Source organism: Martes martes (assembly GCF_963455335.1).
Source record: "Martes martes genome assembly, chromosome: 1".
NCBI classification, from domain to species: domain Eukaryota; kingdom Metazoa; phylum Chordata; class Mammalia; order Carnivora; family Mustelidae; genus Martes; species Martes martes.
In genome coordinates, this window is record NC_137888.1 from 176,409,244 (window position 1) to 176,431,103 (window position 21,860).

The 21,860-nt window shown below is 37.6% G+C and overlaps 1 protein-coding gene across 1 annotated transcript in view; it reads left to right on the top strand.

The window, feature by feature from the left end:
- Window positions 1-340: 340 nt before the first annotated feature.
- The window catches only part of CNTN3 (contactin 3), a gene marked incomplete at both ends in the record, with an annotated part of 249,580 nt that continues 228,060 nt past the window's right edge, over window positions 341-21,860 (top strand). Inside the window, one exon of the mRNA XM_080825412.1 lies at window positions 341-395. Within this exon, the coding sequence (XP_080681538.1) occupies window positions 341-395 (55 nt within the window). The remainder of the gene's footprint in view (window positions 396-21,860) is intronic.

The window sequence follows — 21,860 nt, forward strand, 5'->3', positions numbered from 1 at the left end:
ATCCTGAGATCATGACCTAAGCTGAAATCAAGAGTCGGACCCTCAACTGACTAAGCCACCCAGGTGCTACACATAAACTGTTTTTAAAGTAACTACATTTCATACATCTTCTCTTTTGTATCACAAAAGATTTTGTTTCCTTTTAGGATTTTGAGTGGCTGTGAATGACACAGTTTTATGAAAAGAAGAAAATGTATTTTTTTAAAGCAACTTTTTTTTTTTTTTTTAAAGTCTAACTTCTTTGTACATATATTTTACAGATTAGAGGATTTACCTGAAGACAAAGCATTCTATTCATCAGAGACTGGACAAGAGTTACTCTTGCTTTTGGCAATTAAAGATGATGTTGTCATGGAAACAGTTGATCCTGCTTTCATTCATTGGCTGCCTAGGAGGTAAGAATAAGCTGTATTTTCTAAATGGAGGTTAGAACTATACTTGAGCCATATGTTAAATAATTTTTAAATGTTGAAATAATACTCCACCAGTAGCAAAGAGAAGCAAATGTTTTTCCCAGAAAGAAAATTTTAATTTCATCTTCTGAAATCAGTTCTCTTCCCAATTCCCTGATTTTCACAAGCCTTTCTATCTCCATAGCAAAGGTACCTAATAATACAAACCTACTGTAGTATTATAACTATAACAATCAGAATTTGAGAATGTTAATTTATGACTTTTTTTCCAGAAGGAGCTAAAAGTTGTAACCTCTAGAATACAAGGGAGAATATAAGCTTTTTTTAAAAATCCAGTATTTTCATATATAATCTTAAAAAGAATATGATTTTTACTTTTGCAAACAACTTATTTTAGGAATCAAAAATATTCTTTTTTCTTTTTTAGTTTTTGGAAAATTTTAAATCTAGAACAAAATAGAAAAAGGAATGAGTCACATATCAGTTATATGAAAGCATCTATCATAAATTATTTGATATATTTCCTTTTTGTTTTGTTTTCTGGAAGAGTAGCAAAGTAAAAGAAAAATTTTTAAAAATAACAGTGGTATATATACTACTATTAATTTTTTTGGTTTCCTTAATGTTTTCCTTCTTTGTACTAGAAATATTAACGAGCACATTAAAAAAAACTGAAAAAATAGTAAATGAATACGCACATACATTCCATTTATGTTTGTTTTTATTTGAATATTATACCATTTTATTGTATTTCTTCTGTCCATGTGTCTGTGTGTGTTTCCTTTTATTTGCCTGTTTGACCCATCCATCCGAAAATAAGTTCCAGAGATCATCACCCCCTAAAAAATTCAGTGCCCATCTCTTGAGGAGACAACCAGTTTTCTACCTAAGCACAATTCCTTTAGGATACCTAAGGAAACTAATTACAAAAGTAGTCTGTCACTTTTCTAAGAATACAAAATTGATGTGGAAAGAGGACAAATGTATTGTCAGATTAAGCGTGTTACTTGAAGAAGTGCATTTATTAGTGTAGATTTTTAAGCTCTTATCTCAAACTAAACATTTTTCACGTATTTCAATGAAAATATATGTCAAAAATTCATAATCAATAAGAGATTATAAAATGAAACTTCCAACTTTTGAAGTTTTTGTTTCTTTTAAATTGGTTTTCCCCTGTGATGTCTCAGTCTTGCTTCTAAATTATCTTTGACTGCCACTAATCTGCATCTAGGGAAGAAGGGTTAAGTATTTATAGATGTTTGCCTTTTCAAGTGATCATTGGAGAAAGATCAACACAGATATCAAGACTAAATACCCATTTCTTGGATTCCTTTTTTCATTTACATAATTTCAGATTTGAGTTTTATTGTTGTATAGGGGACCAAAATGAAAGGGATTGTACTACAGCAATATTATTACTCACCACATCAAGTTTCATAGAGCAACCTTGAAATTTCCCAACTAATTGAAAAGAAGATAAATGCAGGAAGTGGAAGTGTAGCCACAGAAAATAAGATCACTTTATCAATGGCTTAAAATTTTCCATTGTAATTTTATACCATGTCCAGTTTGCATTGATTGTTTCAGCATTTTTGGGAAATGTTTTACATATTTTTGAGCAAATTTATAAGAAAAAGCAGTGTCCATTTTGCTAGAATGTTAAGACATCATAAAACAATTTAAAGGTCAACTTGATTCTCTGGATATGTTGATAAAAAAATCTATAAGGATTTGTAGGGAAGAATTAGATTAATGTATGATAAATTTTATGTAGAGTTATTTAGAAAAGTGGTAATTTTTATAATTATAGAGAAGAATTGGGCTTTTACCAATTTTCTAAAGAACATTGATCATATATAGTTCTTTACATACTTTGGTACTCCTCTAGGATCTATAAAATTTAGGTTAAAAGGCTTGTGATTGTGATATTCTGCTAACCAATATGGGTCATCTTTTATGTATTAAAGTTGAAACTCTGTTCATGATATGGGGACTGTCTTATAACAAATGGCAAACAAAAACACTTTGTGGGAATTTGCTTACTTAGAGTGGTGTTCAGCCAGTGATATAAACCAGATAAATGCAGCATATGCTTGATAATTTGTGTTTTCTATCTTCTCATATTTAATCTTTTGATTATCCATTATTTTGTACATTTTTTCATTTCCTTCTACTGTTTTGTCAATGCATGCTTCCTCCTGCAACGAAGAGGCAAAAAGGCAAAAGTAATTTCTGGCCAGGACTTTTTCTTAGGATGCATTTGACTGATTTTCTTCAAAAAAACATTAGGCTTCATTCATTCTTAAACATACTTTTTTTGGCATCTGTTTATGCAACATACATTGTCTTCAGTGAAGAAAATTGACAGAGCTCTTTGTCCTTGTGGGATTTATGTTTTGTCATGGTAAGGTGGAAAGTGGCATTAAGTTAGAAGATGATAGTGCAATGGGGAAGAGAAGCAAAATATGGTGAGAGTGTGGGAGATTGGGATGTGGATTGCCATTTTAAATAAGATCAGTCCTCATCAAGAAGTTAACATTTGAACAAAGACTTAGAGGTGAACAAGTTGACCTTGTGGATATTTAGAGAAGAGAGCTCCAGGCAAAGTCCACAGTCCATGCAAAGGTTCTAACATATGTCAAGCTGAGTGTCTAGAAACAGCAGGAAAGCTAGCATGGTTGGACCAGGAGGGAAGCAACAGGTGAGAGCCAAGAGGTAATGTGGGGATGGATGTAGCAGAAAATGAGTAAATGACTGAGAAGATTTAGAACTTTTATTCTGAATGCCCCCAGGAGCCATAGCATGGTTGGAATAGAGAAATGATTTGATCTCACTTATTTTTTAAAAGAGCCTTGCTGGGCACCATGTTGTGGATTAACTGTAGAAGACCAAGTGACCAAGCAGAGGCACTAGTTAGAAGTTCACGCAGCCATCAGTCAAGGGTGATGGCGGCTGACTCCAGGGTGGTGGTAGGGTTGGTGGTCAAATTTTGGGTTTATTTTGAAGGTAGAATCATGACTCTTTGCTGGTAGGACTCTTTGCTGCTGGGGTGTGAGAGAAAAGGGTGAGTTGAGGATAACTTGAAGGTTCTACATCGCCTTGTGTTTAGAGCAAATTACCTCTGTTCACCTCAAGAGGTGTGCCTCATGAGTGGAATGAAGACCCAGAACAAAGCATGGGTTACAGTTTTCTACTAAGTAGTGGGTAAAAAAGTCAACTGAGTGGATCATGACCTCTGTTTCTTACTAAAATGGGTAAATTAGAATTTAAAAGGGTTGGAGTAGGATCTATCAGCATGCACTGGTCACTTGGTAAGTATATTCTCCTGAGTGCTTGTAGGCCTTTGGAATATAGCAGTGAAAAAAACCCAACAATATCCTAATCCTTCTGGAGCCTTCCTTTTAATATATGTGTGTCGAGTCTTGATAGTTCATGTATTTCTCACTCAGTTGCTGTCAAAAAAAGTTTAAGAGCCAGAGACCTAAGGAGAAAGGAGATAGAAGAGAGAACCCTCCTGCATTTTGAGAAGAAGCCAGGAAAGGAAGGAACAATAGTAATGACAGCAAAGTTAATAATACTAATAATATTAATGGATGGACCTCATTCTGTGGAAGTGCTTTACTTAGCTCCTCTAATTCACAAAAATAGTGAGATAGAATAGTATTACTTCTATCTTAGAGACAAGGAGAACAGTCTTTAAGATTTTAAGTGACTTTCCTAATCTTTGTGGTTATATCAAGATGTCTACTTGTCTTTGAAATCAAAGTATAGTACCCTACTATAATCGGTAGTACCTACTACTTCAATAATTTATTTTTTGGAATAAAGCCAGGGTATAAGCCATGGAGTAAGAATCATCAAGAACTCAAGGAGACTGTTGTTTCATGACTTAATTACCTGTTAGTTAACTGCTTAACCGTATTAGAAACTGTAGGTGTTTACTGCCCAATATGGAAGCCACTAGCCATATGTGGCTAGTCCACATTGAATGTACTGTAAGTATAAACTGCACACAGATTTTTCAAAGACTTGTACCAAAAATATTAAGATTTAAAATCTCTCAGTAATTTTATATTGATTAGATGTTGAGATGATAATATTTTAGATATATTTGGTTAAGTAAAGTAAAGGTATTATTAAAATTAATTTCACTTGTTTCTTTTAACTTTTTAAATGTGGATCCTAAAAACTTTAAACTATGTGTGTAGCTTGCCTTTTATTTATTTTGGACACCACAAATCTAGACATTTATGAAATAAAAACCTGACCATTTTACAAATGTTTTTTGCCATGTACTGCCCCAACAGGAAACCAAATGAATTAAGATAATGGGACTTTTTGATTTCATGTGTGAGTACTTCCTGACAATGCATTGCCTTCAAATACTAAATTCTTCGTAGGATGAGTTCAGATTTCACGGCTTGGTGACTGTAGACAAATCCTTAATCAATGCATGTGGAAATTCTAGACTTTACAGACTATATTCTATTGTGTTTTTCGTTTTAATCCTCTAGTAGGACTAGCTGAGTAAATACAAGTCTTTTGGAAAGAGATATTTCCTTGGATAACTGAAATTATTGTTGATGCCCAGTTAAAACACCATATGGAAAATATCATATTTCTGTAAAAGTTCCAAGGGGTTCTTATTTCATCAAATTCTTCTCTTAAATTTTTAGTGAATAACCAGTATGTTGGGGTCTACTGGTGCTTTATAATACCTAAAAACTACTTGTGAAAATAAGTAGCCATTAATCTGAGAAGGGAGGATGATCTTCAGCTGTCCTTATAGTGGATCTTGTGGTAGTGGTGCCAACACCTACTCTGTTCTGCAGTACGAAACAGCTGTGGAGCTTGGGTAAGACTGGTACCATGCAAAGCTCCAAAGATGGACCTGTCTCATCTGCTCCAGTGACTGACTTCAATTGCTAAGCTTGTGGCAATCTTTTGGCCATAACATTTTGTTCAAACTTTGTGGAAAGTGCCCTGTCTCCTACTGTGTCTGAGTGATGAATCCTAAAATCCTGATTGCTGCAGGTGGCCATCCTGTAATCAGAAAAATCAGCCTGAGGGAAATGCTGATTCTGTGCCTACAGATCAAAGATAGCAGAAGAAACCAGCTCTTCAGGGATACTATACTTACGTAGCTCCACTCCTGGCTTAAATAGTGTAAGAAGCAATAAACACGCCCCCAACCACGCCAACCCTCCGAACCTAGTCTAGTCTCTATTCTGCAGAGCCATATTAACCCATAAACTTTGTTTGCCTCTTTCAAGAATTATGAAAGCAGCCTATGCCCCTCGTCATGTCCCTAAATGTGTCATAGACGAGACCATAGATCACGCTTTAGGAGATGATTCAGATCATATTGATTAAGTAATTTCTTAAGAACTGTTGATATTGTAATTAAAGATAAAATATATGGTCACCAAACATGAGCCTTGGCTTCCTTTAATAGTATGGATTTAGTAATGGACAACATCCACAAACAATACAAACAAAATTCACGTGTTTGAGCTGCACTTGAAAATGATACTCTCTGCTTGTTTAAAGGCAATAGTTTATGTGCAAAGGACAAGACATCTTTGAGTGCCTGAATCCCATGATCCATCCTGGTCTTTGTCACCTTAATGTGAATCACCTTCTGTGCTAGTCTTTCATCCCGTCATGGCCAAGGAAAGCTTTAAAAGCAAAATAAACTTTTTAAGTCCTCCCTGAAGTAATTGAGGAATATTTTTCAATTGCTTTAATGACGCCACCCCTGTAATCACTGAGAAAATGAGTGTGTGGTGTTGCATGTAGCACTTCAAGTAAACTGTCGCCATAAACTCAAATGACTGTCATTTCTTCCGTGGTATTTGTGTGCAGTGTAATATGATTTGATGGCACTGATACTGGTGAAATGGAGATGTCGCTGATCTATGCTTATAAATCTTGACATCCTCCTTGTTTTCACCGATAAACTTATTTCAAATCATCCCCCTCACTTGCAGCGCCCTAAATCTTGAAATGCTTTTCATTTATCCCATTTAAATCTTGACAGTTTATCAGGGTATGAATGTGAAAATCTGGAGAAAAACAAGGCAGGCATTGTTGGCATAGTTTGTTCTTATAACCTTGATCATTGATAACCCCACATATTAGATTTTTGTAAGCTTGATGGTGACTAAGAAAGCATTTCAGGGACTTACAAAATAATGTGCATTGGAAGTGCTGTTAGAGTTCAGGAAACGCATAAGATTAAATAAAACCCACAATTTTATTTAGCTCTTAAAGTAGCTATTGTCGCAAATGTATCTGTTGATTAATTAACTGACTCCTGGAAATGCAGTGCTCATTCAAACCAACTTAATTGACTATTGCCTAAGTGATAAGCTGTCTTAAAGTACTCATCGCATAAAAGTGTTTTTAAGTATCCCTGTGTATATTTTGTCTTTTTGTGAGCTTTTAGCAGAGCTAAAAGGATTGGGTTTCTGCTGTATAGGGATGTAGTTTTTATTAACTCATGAATAATGGCGAGCTCATGAACACATGCATAAGCAAACCCATGTGTATGCATTTACGCAAGGCACTGCAAAAGGAATCCTGATTTTGGTCAGTAGCATCCATCTTATGAATATACTTATGACTAGCGAGAAGGCAGTGTTTATGCTGTGACAGAGGGTGTCCCTAAATGACACTTCCTGGTCATTCTCTGTTTTCACCACTTGCAGTTCAGTTTTCCGTAGTCTGCTCCTGTCTGTATTATCTTTCACTTGAACTATTGCCCTAACTTTGCCCTTCATCTCTTTGCCTTCTTTCTCTTCCCTTCTCCGACTTATCCCACACACTGCAACCCTGGTTATCTTTCGGAACAGCCATTCAGCAGACATTTCCTAAGTGTCGATCTTGTGTAAGGCATTGTGATAAGTGGTATTGAGGAGGCTAAGATGGATTGGGTTGCTGTCTGTCTAGGAAGGAAAGGAGACACATGTAAACGGTGAGAGAAGAAAAATGCTAAGATTTAAAATCCTATTAAGAAAAATGCTGATAAAAGAGACTGGCATGGAATGGAAGTTCTCGGAAGGGAGAAGTTACAGAAATGAAAGTTGGGACACCTGGGTGGTACAGTCGGTTAAACATCCAGCTCTTGGTTTTGGCTCAGATCTGCTCTCAGGGTTGTGAGACTGAGTCCCACATTGGGCTCCACAGTCCGCATGGAGTCTGCTTAAGACTTTCTCTCCCTTTCTCTCCATCCCTCCCTGCTGTGCTCTCTCTGTCTCTCTCAAATAAATAAATCTTTAAAAAAAAAATGAAGAAGGGGGGGTGCCTGGGTGGCTCAGTGGGTTAAAGCCTCTGCCTTCAGCTCAGGTCATGATTCCAGAGTCCTGGGATCGAGCCCCGCATCAGGTTCTCTGCTCTGCGGGGAGCCTGCTTCCTCCTCTCTGCCTGCCTCTCTGCCTACTTGTGATCTCTGTCAAATAAATAAATAAAATCTTAAAAAAAATGAAGAAGGAAAAATATTCATGGGTAAGACAGCATTTGAGCTGGGTCTTAAAATAAAAATAGAGTGAACACGTATTGAGTGCTTTACTTGGTGCCAAGCATTGAGCTAAGGACCTTGTGTGGATTATATCATTTAATTCCTTTGGCAACCTTCTGGACTTTATACTGTTATTATCCCTGTTTTATAAATGAGGGACTGAAAGCTCTGACAAGTTAAGGAACTTTCTAAAATTCGAATAGCTGACAAAAGTTTGAGCCAGAATTTACAAACCAGTCTAGAAGACTGCTTCACTTCACAGCCCATTGGTATAACCATTTTGTTAAAATTGGACACAACCTAAGAGAATGGAACAATGTGTTAGTCTGTTTAAGCTGCATAGGCTTGGTGGCTTTAACAACAGAAATTTATTTCTCATAATTCTGGAGGCTGAGACATCTAAGGTCAAGGTGCCAGTTGATTCACTTCCTGGTGAAGTCACTATTTCTAGCTTGCTGACACCTGTCTTCTTTCTAGGTCCTTACATGGCAGGGAGATTAAGCTCTTTGGTCTCTTCTGGTAAGGACATTAATGTTTTCATGAGGGCCCTATCCTAGTGGCGTCATATAAACCTCATTACCTCCCAATGTCCCCACCTCCTAATACCGTTAAATTGGGGGATAGGACTTCAACGTATGATTTTGGGGAGGACACAAACATTCAGCACATAAAAGGCAAGAAGGATTATTTAAGTGTGGAGAAAAGTATGACATAGAATTGGTTGCTGGTTATCCATCGCATGTATGGAATAGCTTTGATTATAATGACAATTAATGTATATTGAAGTTTTCTTGCATGTCAGCCCCAACTTAAGCAATCTATTTCTGTTAATTTATTTAATTATTGCAAAGACCCTTTGAGATAGGTATTATTATAAATATTATTACTTTATAGAATGGAAAGAAACTGAGGTACAGAGAGATTACTGCCTTACCTAAAGTTACATGCCATTATTAAGTGTAACCACATTTCAAACCCAAGCTGTATTTCTGTAGATCTACACTGTCCAATATGGTAGCCATATGTGACTATTGGGCACTTGAAGTATGACTAATCCAGAATGAGATTTGTTTTAAGTGTAAAATACTGAATTTCACAGACATATTTTGAAAAACAAATGGATTATATCCCAATAGAAATATTTATATTGGCTTAATATTGAAAAAATATTAATATATTGGGTTATTTAAAATACATGATTAAAATTAATTTCACCTGTTTCATTTTCCTTTTTATTTCCAAACAATGCAAATTTTTTATGTGTCATGTATTTTTTTTATGAGAACATTTAGGTTCTACTCAGCAAATTTCAATTGTATGATATGGTATCAAATAGAGTCATATTTCCATTGGAAATTAGGGCTAGAAATTGTTAAGCAGAGAATGATAGAGTCTTGAATCTGCTGTAAGACCATTGTCCCCAAAGGATATTCATAGGATAGAAAGGAAGGAAGAAAAACTAAAAGAAAATGCCCACCTTGGGGTTATTGTGGTATATGAAGTGAGGGATAATTTATGCCCAAAGTAGGGCAGTTGGAATCATAAGGTCAGATGGAAGATGGGAGAAATTACAGAGTCAAAACTGAAAAGGTATTACAAACAACTGGATGGTTGTACCTGGTGAGGGAGAAGAGATTATTGAAGAAGACTTTTGAGGTTTCCAAATTGAGTGGGGAGGTAATGAGGCAATTAAAAGAAATAATAAACACAGGAGACAAGAGTTTGGATGTGTTTTGAGCATACTGAGTTTTGAAATGCTCAAGGAGTGGGTGGTTTGAGCTGCAAGTCTGTAAAAATCAAAAGATTAGATTCCAGTGTTGGGGGGGGGGGTTGTGGGGGGGAGCACATGGTATCCCAGCAGGAGATCGAGATGGGGAGGGGTTTTCATTGTGATAGCAACTGGGAAGCCTGTTTAAGCATAATGGACGGAGACTTAACAGAGGTAGACCGAACCCAGGGGCAGATGTGAGAGGAAAGGAAAGACAGAGCAAAGATACGGAAGATCTCCTCCAGGTTAGCAAGTGGAAGTTGAGGAATTATTTCAGGAAAAAAGAGAGTTGGAAGAAGATGGAGTTAGAAAAAGCTACTGAGACTTGAGAACAATAAGCCATTGGGGCATCTGCGTGGCCCAATTGATTGAGCATCCGGTTCTTGGTTTTGACATTGGTCAAAATCTCAGGGTTGTGAGATCGAGCCCCCATTGGGCTCCAGACTTAGGGCCGATTCTGCTTGAGATTCTCTCTCCCTCTGCCCCTCCCACTCCCTTGCTCCTCCGCACGCACTCCCCCCACTCACGCTCACGTACTCCCTCTCTCTTTCTCGCGTAAATAAATAAACCCTTTAAAAAAAAAAAAGGCCCTGAGTTGCCAGAGTGCAAACCTTTTAAGGAAGAAATACTGGTAAGGAAGGAAAAAAAAATACATTGATAACAGTTATCTTTGATAAAACAGGGTTCTATTTACATCCATACACATGCATATAGTTTTGTACATACACTTGTGTATTCCAGGCCATGGCCATCTTGTAAATGGAACAGTGTGGCTTATTGGGGCCCTTTTCCCTCTAGTCACATGGCCAATTCCTGGCTCAGTGGCTTCTTGACCTAGATTGCCTAAATTTCCCCCCTGTGAAGCTTTGAACTGCACTAAACCTTTTTTGGGTACGGTGTGTTGTAGATCCTTTTACAGAAAAGAACCAATGTTTCCTTCTGGAGAGTATTGTTTTTGACCAGCGTTCAGAAGATAGGTGTGTATGTGCATGACAGCCCAGGTGTACATTGGAAGGAGTTGTCAATTAAAAACATTTCCGTATATTTGCTACTTCTTCCAGCTACCCTTAAGGTGAATAGCCTTAAGAGAATGGATAGAAACTGAAGCGTCCCAGGGTGGTTGGGCTACTGAAAGTGGTTCTTTTAATACTGAACTAGTCCTAAGTCAAAATACTTGACACTTCATTGGTAATATGTAATCAGAACTTGCCTTGGTGTGCCAAGTGGCTTAGGAGATCAGAATCCCATTTGTTATTCAATGGGATTGATCATTGATAAGTCCTAGTCCTGGCTTCTGTGTCTATTTTGTCTTTCCCTTTTAAAAATCCTACATGGCTTTTCTGGAATGAATTGTGAGCATGTACTAATGTTATTGCTTCAAGTAACTCTTGGTGATTCCTCTTACCTATTGCTGAGTATTTGGGAGATTGAGCCCTTAAATATTATGTGCATTTCCTTTATACTGTATTTGTACCATCTTGCTAATCATTCTGTGAGTTTGATTATATAAAAATACTCATGTGTGGAACTAGACCATTTATTTCTTCACTGTTCCAGTTTGTCCATGTCTTTAAGCTTGCATAAAAGTAATGACCACCACCACTCGGCTGTCCTCACTGGCAAGTACAGTGCAAGGAGTTTACGTGTTTTTCTCTAATTTCACATCAACTCTGTAGTATCCATTTTCCACATATTTTCTATTTTCTGTTTCCTTGAAGTCTTAAAACTTTTCTTTTTGCTTAATGTACCATTCAAGCACTCTAGCAGTGAAAAAGCCTGCAAGGGTATTCCTGGGGGATCCTTTCCCTGACTTCCTAAAGCGACCTGTCATTGACTGCCCATCCATTGAGAGCCTCACCCACACCCCCAACCCTGGCCGTTGACGTGTAAATTAAAATCTTAGACATAAAAAACTGCCGAATCAGAGGGACCAGTTCTGCCTCTGCATTACTTTCAAAGCCAAACCCTAACTCAAAACCTGCAGAAAATTTAATTTGAAAACTAGCCAGGCTCTTTGTTCTTGTGTTGTCAGTGAGCCCTAACTTCTCATGTGCCTTTCCCCCCCCCTCATGAATGAGATATGCAGATACAATTTAGGTTTACTTCTACATGTTGTTTCCTTTGAACATCAGCCGACACTTTGAGACAATGTCAAGTGAAAGAAATCTGTGATTAGATATGCATCATGGGATGCTGTTTTAGATAGAGATATTTTTAAATTTCATATTACCTTATGAGGACAGTAAGTGGTAGGGAACAATCAAATTATGTACACATCTTAACATATGTACGTATCTGTGTCTGTAATTTGAAGAAACTATGGGAAGAGATCATTGTTTTATGTTTTGTGATAAAACTTTCATCATTTTCAAGCAATATCACATTACTAAATAGGTTCTCGAGTTTTTATTTTTCAACTGTGGTAAGGAGAGGCTGAGCCAGTTTTGCTAGCTGCCCACTGATGGCCAGTATTCTGTTTTTACATAAGGTCAGCTCCCAGTGTCCACAAGGAATACCGCATTAATTTCTCTGAACAGTGTTAATGAAAACAAGAAGGCAAATGACTTACAGACATGGATGAAATGTTAGAATTCATCTGCCCATCAGTAAATAAGCACATACATGAAAATGATTCTGCAACCTTATTATTAATTTATTTCATTAATCAAATCATTGATGCAAGAAATGAACCTAAAATAACTCTACCATTGTACTACATGTTTGTGAAATTTTGTGTCATTCCAGTTCTACTATTCATAAAATTCATGATACATGGTTGAGATGAAAATACTGGTGATAATGAAATGTTTGCACAACAGTCTGTAACTGAAGAGCATGTACTGAGTGTAAAACAGTGAGCTTCTTGGTCATGCTGCATTGTGGATATTTATTGCTTACAAAGAAGAGAAAAACAATAAACGTCTATTGGTGGGGTGGGGGGAGGGGCAGGGGAAAGGAAGGCAGAAAACCTCCTATACCTCTAGCAGGCCATTAGATTTCCCAAATGCTTCCTCTTCCAGCTTCTCCCTGGCAGCTAAGGAATTAAGCTTTTATCTTGGTATTTGACTTACTACTTTTCTTTTTATATTATCTGGGTTTACTCTTCTTATTTATGGGACCGCTGGAGACAAAAGTAATATTCCCACCTGTCACTTAAACAGGAAGCAATTTGTTCCTTTTAACTAAGAGGACAGTTTAAAAAAAAGGGGGGGGGGAAGGAGAGCACTCTCTCTTCGTTCAGGTAGACCCGAGCGCCCCTGCTTGTGATGAGTGACCTTGGGAGACTTACACAGAAGAAACTGTTCTTTTCTTAGACTTCCTGTGTAGTGGTCAGAGGCCCATGATTTGTCTGTGGAAGGTGGTCAAGAAAGAAAACTCAAGGACTGCAGAAGTGTGCAATGGGGCATGGTGGCACGCAATGGCATGGTGACTCATGAATCCATATGTTCTCTGAACCTGTGACTCCATTCAGTTTTTTACCTGGATTACTTTATAGGGTCTGCTGATATGTGAGAGGGAAATGTGTAGGCTCCTCTTTTCATTGGCTCTGGTGACTTAGTCATGGTTTATTCCAAGCATGGTGAACGTTATTTGCTGTTTCTATCCTATGAGCGAGGAAGGCTGATGAATGCTGTTCTTGGTGGACTTAAGGAATCCAGGCCAATCTGGGATCACTTGCTGCCATTGTGACATTGCTTGGTGTTGCCTGTTGACATGAAGCACTACTAAGTATTATTCAAAGAACATATGCATACTGGGGATGGTATTTCCCTGTTCACTTTTCATGGCAGCGTCCCATCGTCCTCTGGTTCTTAGAACCTCTGCAACATGAAGTGCCGTCTGGATGTGCCGCTGGGAGATTTGTAAAGGTGGATGGCAATCTATATGTGTGTTTTTATCAGCCTTGAGTTTTCGAAGTAGAACTCCTGGGTTTTTAGTCTCCAGATCAGTTTTTCATTTCCAAGTTGTTCTTTTGTCAGATTTTAAAATACCTTCCCTGACTTTTTTGAAGAGGAAATGAGAGCTTTTCATTCCCATCCTGTGAGTGTGTGGATACATGTGAATGATATTTAAACTCAGACATATATATAAAAAACACATGAAGGGGGCATGCAGAGCTTATTTATATGGATAATTAGGAAGAAAGGCTGTTGAACAATGTACTGCATGGGTTTTTGAGTAGCCATCTATCTTTACTTAAGAAGTGATTCTGCAGCATATACAATGCCACACATGCCTTTTTTTCCCTTTTTGCTTGCTTATGCAGCAAAGCAAATTTAGAATACTCAGTGCTGTGTCCATTATTCCTATTATGGAAGAAGAGAGAAAATAAACATTAGACTAACACTGATATAAAAGAATCTGATGTTTTTTTCTGCCTCATGGGGCTTTTGAAGGCTCTTTCCTGCTTTTTTTGTTGAGTTTCCCATTGATACTGTTTTGGTGAGTAAGTATTTGAAGACAGGAGAGTAATACCTGTTGGAGAATTGTCTCTCAATGAGAACTGATTCAGTAGGTACTATAAAGATTCCTTTTTTCCCCGTTTTTTGAAGTTACCACCCTCCATAGATTAATAAGGACCTTTTGTCTTAGATATAATACTTACAATTATTTGCTCAAACCAGATAACTGAACACAGGTGGCAGTGTTCACAACTAGTGTGAAGATAAGGACAATGCCATGTAGATAGGACGCTCTAATGAGCGAAGCCATTTATTAGACTACCTTCTCATAAATTACCGTTCCTCAGTCAGATGTAATCAAAAGTTTGATGCAGGCACTAAGCAAAAAGAGGTAATAGTATCAAGTCTCATTTATTGTACTGCACTGCATTAAAAATATTGCTTATCTTTTTTTTTAAAGATTTTATTTATTTATTTGTCAGACAGAGATCACAAGTATGCAGAGAGGCAGGCAGAGACAGAGAGGAGGAAGCAGGCTCCTTGCTGAGCAGAGAGCCTGATATGGGGCTCGATCCTAGGACCCTGAGATCGTGACCTGAGCCGAAGGCAGAGGCTTAACCCACTGAGCCACACAGGCACCCAATATTGCTTATCTTTTAATCAAAACACCTTTAATGCTGATATCATTCCCATAACTCAGTGGCTCAGAGAACTTAAATGACTTGCCTGAAAAGGTAGATAGTAGTATTAAGGGGGAAAAAAAGCATGTCTATCTTGGTGGAAAGTCATTATTCCTCCCTTAGACATATTCCTTCCTAAAGCAGGTGTTGGCAAACTTTTTCATGCAGTATTTAGATAGTAAGTATTTTGGGCTTTGTGTGCCATATGGTCTCTGTCGTAACTTCTGTGCTGTTAAAATGTGAAAGCAGCCATGGACAATACATAAACAAGTGAACATATTTTGTCTTCCAATAAAACTTTATTGATGGACACTGAAACTTGGATTTCATATGATTTTCATGTGTCGTGAAACATTATTTTTTTGATTCATGGGTCGTACAAAAACAGATGGCAGTCGAATTTGGCCTATGGGTGTAGTTTATCGACCTCTGTCCTAAAGCATAAATATATGTTTTCTTAAGATCATTTTTTGGCAAGCACTTAGGTTATCATGTGCAAGGTATTTTGCAATGTGGTGTTAGGGAATGAAAAGGACATAGGTTCAGAAAAAAAAAAGACAACCTCCACACAAATGACTAAAATACAGATGCATTGGGAGAGTTATAATCCATTGCACTAAATTGCATTTCTGATAAAGTGGGATTAATTTTTGGCTGGACTACCAAAAGATTTTGTGCCTTGAATGATAGGAGGGAAAGCATTCCAGGAAGAAGGATGGCGTAAATCAATTCAAGATAATTCAGTTGGTAAACAAAGTTACTTTCATGTAACTGTGGGTGAATGTCTTGCTAAATACCAAGATGTCTCACTCCCTCTGGGGCTGCCTTCTGGGAAGACTGAGTGTGTTGCTCTGTCTGTATGGTAGTGCTGAGTTTAGGATTGTCATGGGAGAAAGGAGGCCTGGTATTAATAGATCACTGATTTTTTTCCTTAAGATTAAATTTAACTTTATACCTAATACTTTTGGATTTTTAAGTGGGGCCATTTAATTTAAGGGAAGGTTCTCCCCCTACCCCCCTGAACATTTTATGACCCAAGTCTAATAATTCTGCAGGATAGATTTGGCCCAGTAGCCACTGGCATACAGCTCTGCAAACAAAAATTCCCAAGTATATGGAATGAGTTGCATCATATACATTTCATAAAATTAAAGAATCTCGCATGTAAAAAGTCCTGGAGAGACAAGTTAGCTCAGACCCTCTCTGAAAAGCAAGCATGTTTTCCTAAGGAAAGCTCCAGTTCTGAGATGAAGATACAGAAATGTAGAGTGTGCCGGCAACTAGCATTACATCCTAACCTTAGAAGATTTAAACTAAAATAAGAATTGCATATTGGTTATGTGTTAACCAAATTCATGGTTCACATTAACAATTTATCATGGATTTGGGGATACTTTGCAAAGAGGTCCATTTCAGGGGACAGTAAAATCTGTGCAAATGCTGATCCCTCTTTAAAGTAACTTTAAGCAACTTCTTTAAAAATCTGAGTAATAAAACAGCCCACCAATAGCTCAACTTTTTTTTTTTTTTAATTTTAGTGGCTAAAGCAGCTGTTATATTCAAATGAGTCATTAAAATCCAGAAATGGGGCTTCGCTTCAGCACTCAGAACTTACACAAGAAATGACTGGTTGCTTTTAAAAGTGCTGTTTATCTATGGCTTTAGTGAAATTGCACCTGTGTAGTACCTGTATTTTCAGTATTCAGGAGGGAGTGGAAGAATTATAGGTGACCAACATCCTGTAAATTTCTTAAACAAAAATAGCCACCTAATGATGATAGACACCTGTGAGAACACAGTGGGGGTATTTTTTTGAGATTCATTGATGCAGTCATTCAGTTTAGCTTCTATAAGTCCATATTTTTCTATGATGAATTATGTTGCAGTTGGACATGGATATTCCAGTTGGAGATAGGGTATTTGCCTAGGGTTATCCTGAGAATGGCCAAATTCTTTTTTTTTTCTTTATCTTTTTAAAAAATATTTTATTTATTTGACAGATAGAGATCACAGGTAAGCACAGAGGAAGGCGGAGAGAGAGAGAGGGGGAAGCAGGCTCCCTGCTGAGCAGAAAGCTGGATGTGGGGCTCAATCCCAGAGCCAAAGGCAGAGGCTTTAACCCACTGAGCCACCCAGGTGCCCCTCTTTTTTTTTTTTTTTTTTTTGGATCAGCATTAACATTCTGTAAACTAAAACGATTTGCAAAGAAGCACAAACACACATATTTTGATTCTAACATTAATGTACCGAGTTTTCTATTATATACAATATGATTGGCCTGTTTAGGAGGTAGAAGTGTATGTTTAATATATTCACTATTTTCCAAGGTTTAACGACTAGGAATAACGAAAATATAAGTGAAAAACAAGTAAAGCCAGTGTATAGTATGATAGAGATATGTGAGCAGACTACACAAGAATTGTTCTAAGAATTCTGAATGGAGGAAGATTGCTAAGTGGTGATACTGAGTAAAAATGAATGAATGAATTGAGAGCAGATTTTCCTTAGACTTCCTACATGCGGGGAGCTTCTCATACCTATCACTAAATGATTCTCAAGAGTGGTGGCACCAAAAATGTGTATAGAGTATTCAGTTTAACTCATCCTCTGCAAACCTGAGGATCTTTACTTCTGTTGTGTCAATATTGAGGAAAGCAATAACATTAACATGAGTATCATCTTTTATTCAGAGTGTTTAATATTCACTTAGAATTAGGTAGCTTAGTAGATGCAAAATGTCTAGTACAGGGCCTGGTAAGCATAAGTGTCTGTTTTTGTTTTTTTTTTCTTCAAGATTTTATTTATTTTTTTTGACAGAGTGAGATCGCAAGTAGGCAGAGAGGCAGGCAGAGAGGGGGGGGAAGCAGGCTCCCTGCTAAGCAGAGAGCCTGATGTGGGGCTCGATCCCAGGACCCTGGGATCATGACCTGAGCCGAAGGCAGAGGCTTAACCCACTGAGCCACCCAGGTGCCCCATAATTATCTTCATATGTTGATGTTTGGGACTGTGCATTTGTTTAATAAGTATTATGAGGGATTTTGCCCCATATATAGAACTAAGAAACAATTTTTTTTTAATAAAATCCGTGTTTTTATTTGCCAAGGTTACCAGCAATGCACCATAGTATTTGCTCCCCTCTCCAAGCCTACAGAGAATGTAGCCATTTAGCAGGTTTGGGGAAGACACTCGTCATTTCTATATGTTAGGACCATAAATACTCTTTCCATTTCCAAAACAGACAGTTCTTTACCTTCACTGCCTAAGTTGGTTTCATTCCTAAGTGAAGGAAGTTAAAGAAATACCTCCTGTACTGTACTGTCTCTGTACCTCCTGCACAGCCCAGCTTCATACCCTTAGTTGTTTAGAAAGAAGAAAGCAGGATCCTTGCTGGGAAGAGGGAGCTGGATGGTATTTTATATACACAGACATTTACAAACACTGTGCTGGCTTCTGCTTACTGAGGTGTAGGCAAGAAACAATTATGCTCTTTTCTACATTATGAGATTACACTGCAAAAATACTACAGAATGCAATCACCAGCTGGTATTACTTCTTAATAGCTTCTCCATTACAACTGATTTATAATAGAAATTCTCTATTGTATAGTTATTTTTTCGTAGAAACAATAGCCTTGAAGTGGAGTTCGTTATGAAACATCCTTTCCAAAACACATGAAGGAAATCATGCCTGGGCCCCAAAGAGCTTTGACCCGATCTCTTTGGCAAACAATAGAAACCACATACATAATAATCTATTAAAACCTTTGAGGGGAGGATGTCTAAGAAATGTTTTTATTTATTTATTTTTTTTTTAAAGATTTTTTATTTATTTAACAGACAGATCACAAGTAGGCAGAGAGGCAGGCAGAGAGAGAAGGGAGGAAGCAGGCTCCCTGCTGAGCAGAGAGCCCGATACGGGGCTCGATCCCAGGACCTTGGGATCATGACCTGAGCCGAAGGCAGCGGCTTTAACCCACTGAGCCACCCAGGCGCCCCTAAGAAATGTTTTTAAAAGAGTTAATTAATGAAGTCTTCAATAAGATTGGTGAGAACCTTTTGAATTTGCATATATTAGAGATGTTCAGTGAAAGGTGGTATAATAGAAAGTGGGGATGTAAGTGGATTTTTTTTTTAAGCACATGAGCCACAGATTGTACACTCCTGGCTATATTGTGTACATGGCACACTGCATCTAACAGTAGCATTGTAACTTTTTTTTTTTTTTTTCTTTTTGTCATGTGGAGTTGCTATTAAACTATCCAGCAAGGAAGGTGTAACTCTGGGCTGGGGATTATGGAAGGATGTTCAAAAGCACTAGAACTCACATTCATATGGAGACAAAACATGAATTTGAATAAAGAAAGCCGTAAAGCATTATGAAAACATTTTCATCTACAAAGACTTCAGCCCATCTGCTAAGCCTTTTCCCCCCACATACATTATTTTCTGCAGTATAACAATGAAGTGGTTAACTATTTTATTCAGTTGTAAAGAACAGTTTACAAATCAGAAATGCAGCCATTGGCTAAAAGTATCAAAATTAAATATTGGGCACCCTCAAAATTCTCCCATGTTCTCTTTTACTCAATTATTGTACAAAGTGAATATTAATCCAGTGAAATAGATGATAACTTTCATCAAAATATATGATTAGTTCACTAAAGGAAAGTGCTAAAATCCAGATATTTTAACTTTGAACACAACTATAATGTGCATATATGTTTATGGGTGTGGTCGTGTGTGTGTGTGTGTGTGTGTGTGTGTGTGTTTTAAAGACAGGCTGCAATGAAAGAAAAATGCAATTTTTTGCTAGAAATTTGTCATGACTTGGAAAGGTTCTTCCAGTTCACAGGAGGATTTTTTTATTGAACATTTATTTCCAGCACCTGTAAAGCTTAAATAGTCCTTTTCAGTTTTTAATTGTCTAATTATTGCATATTGCTTCCCATGCAGTTTCTTTATTTCTGTTTATGGACAAAACGTGAAACACAGATTGAGCAAATCAGGTAGTAAAACCATTAATTTAGCAAATTAAATAATTTTTATTGCTTTCTATTGGTCTCTATTATGCTCTCATACTCCAGGTGTCTGCCATTCTCCAGCACTTTTTCTTATAACATAATTGCTTGATAACATTTCCAGATGTGGGAAATGGATAAATTAGTTATTCCTGGTAAGCATTTTCTTTTTCTTGTTCATCTTAAGTATACTGTATTGCCTTTTCCCTTTTTTTCTAGCATGTTAGTTATAGTACATGCAGCTGCACATGACAAAAACGCATTAGAGGTTTATTTTTCTAATGTGATGTTTGGGCTTATTTGGTTCATGTTGGTTCAGGAACTCAAAGATGTGAGGGCTCTGGGTTAGCTTTTTGGTGATATATATATTTATTCTCCCTCATGGTGTCTTCATGGCCATAGGGGTTCCCAGCAAGACCTCCTTCCTCACATGATAATTTCCATATCAGAAAGGAAAGGAAGCAAATTCAGCATTTCCCTCATGTTTTTTGGTTTCGTTTTGATTTTTTTCTTCAAAATCAGTATAGAGACTCTTTCCTAAAATCTTTTAGCAGGTTTTCCCTTACCTCTTGGGATAGGTGAAATTATGTCCCCCTCAAAACTTGGGTGTTGAAATCTTAATCTCCAGGTCCACAGAAAATGATTTTTTGTGGACATAGGGTCATGGCAGTTGGGATTAGTTATGAGGAAGTCATTAGGGTCTGTTATGACCCTATATCTATTATGACTGATCTCCTTGTAAAAGGAAAATTTTGGACACAGAGACATGCACAGAGGGAAGATGACCTGTTGGGACACAGGGAGAAGACCGCTATCTATAAGCCCAGTTGACAGGCTTGGAGTAGATTCTTCCCTTATCACCCCCTGAAGAAACCAGTCCTGCCCACATCTTTTTTTTTTTTTTTTTTTTAGATTTTATTTATTTGACAGAGACACAGTGAGAGAGGAAACACAAGGAGGGAGAGTGGGAGAGGGAGAAGCAGGCTCCCCGCTGAGCAGAGAGTCCGATGTGGGGCTCGATCCCAGGACCCTGGAATCATGACCCGAGCTAAAAGCAGAGGCTTAACCCAATGAGCCACCCAGGCGCCCCAGTCCTGCCCACATCTTGATTTGAGACTCCTAGTCTGCAGGACTGTGAGACAGTCACTTCCTATTGTTGAAACAACTCAGTTTGTGGTGGTGTGTCATGGTGGACCTCACAAACTAATACACCCCTTTTTCGTGGCTACTGGTCTCCTAATCCAAGCCTCCTTATCCACCTTGCTCCACAGTCAAGAACTACAGAGAGTTCTAGGAAGGTAGTTTATCTGTTGCTTTCTGTATCTCTAATGAGAGGGAGATTTTGAAGACAATGAAAAAGAATAGTTAAGAGAGGTTGAGTTGCAAACCACGGATGTCTGCTACAACTAGTTTTTCATATACTGTGTTTAGCATTCAAATATTTGTTAAAGAAATGAATTATGATTGAATTCTTTATCCTCTCTTGACTTTGGGAGAATATAAATGGAATTTTATTTTTGTCACTTCTTGTTTGTTTGGGATTTTCTAGCTTTAAGCTACCGATGCAAAAGAAAAAAAAAAAAGATGCCCCACTGCTAGAAAATGTTTCCATATTTATTTGTTTGTTTGTTTGTTTGTTTATCTGTAGAATAGTAGGGCCTAGAATACAGATCTCATCTCATTGGTGACATATTACTTTTATTTTCTCTGACCCAGTCTCGTGCTCCCTTCTGTTTGGTTTGGGTGCCTTATACATACATTGACTATTCCTTTCTAGTTCTACCTTCTCTTAAATTCTGCTTTAAATAGCAGTGCCCCCCCCCCCCAGCTCCCTTTTTGGATTTACCCTCTTTTTTTTTTTTTTAATTAAATTTTTTATTTATTTTCAGCATAACAGTATTCATTGTTTTTTCACCACACCCAGTGCTCCATGCAATCTATGCCCTCCCCAATACCCACCACCTGGTTCCCCCACCCTCCCACCCCCCTCCCCTTCAAAACCCTCAGGTTGTTATTCAGAGTCCATAGTCTCTCATGGTTCACCTCCCCCTCCAATTTCC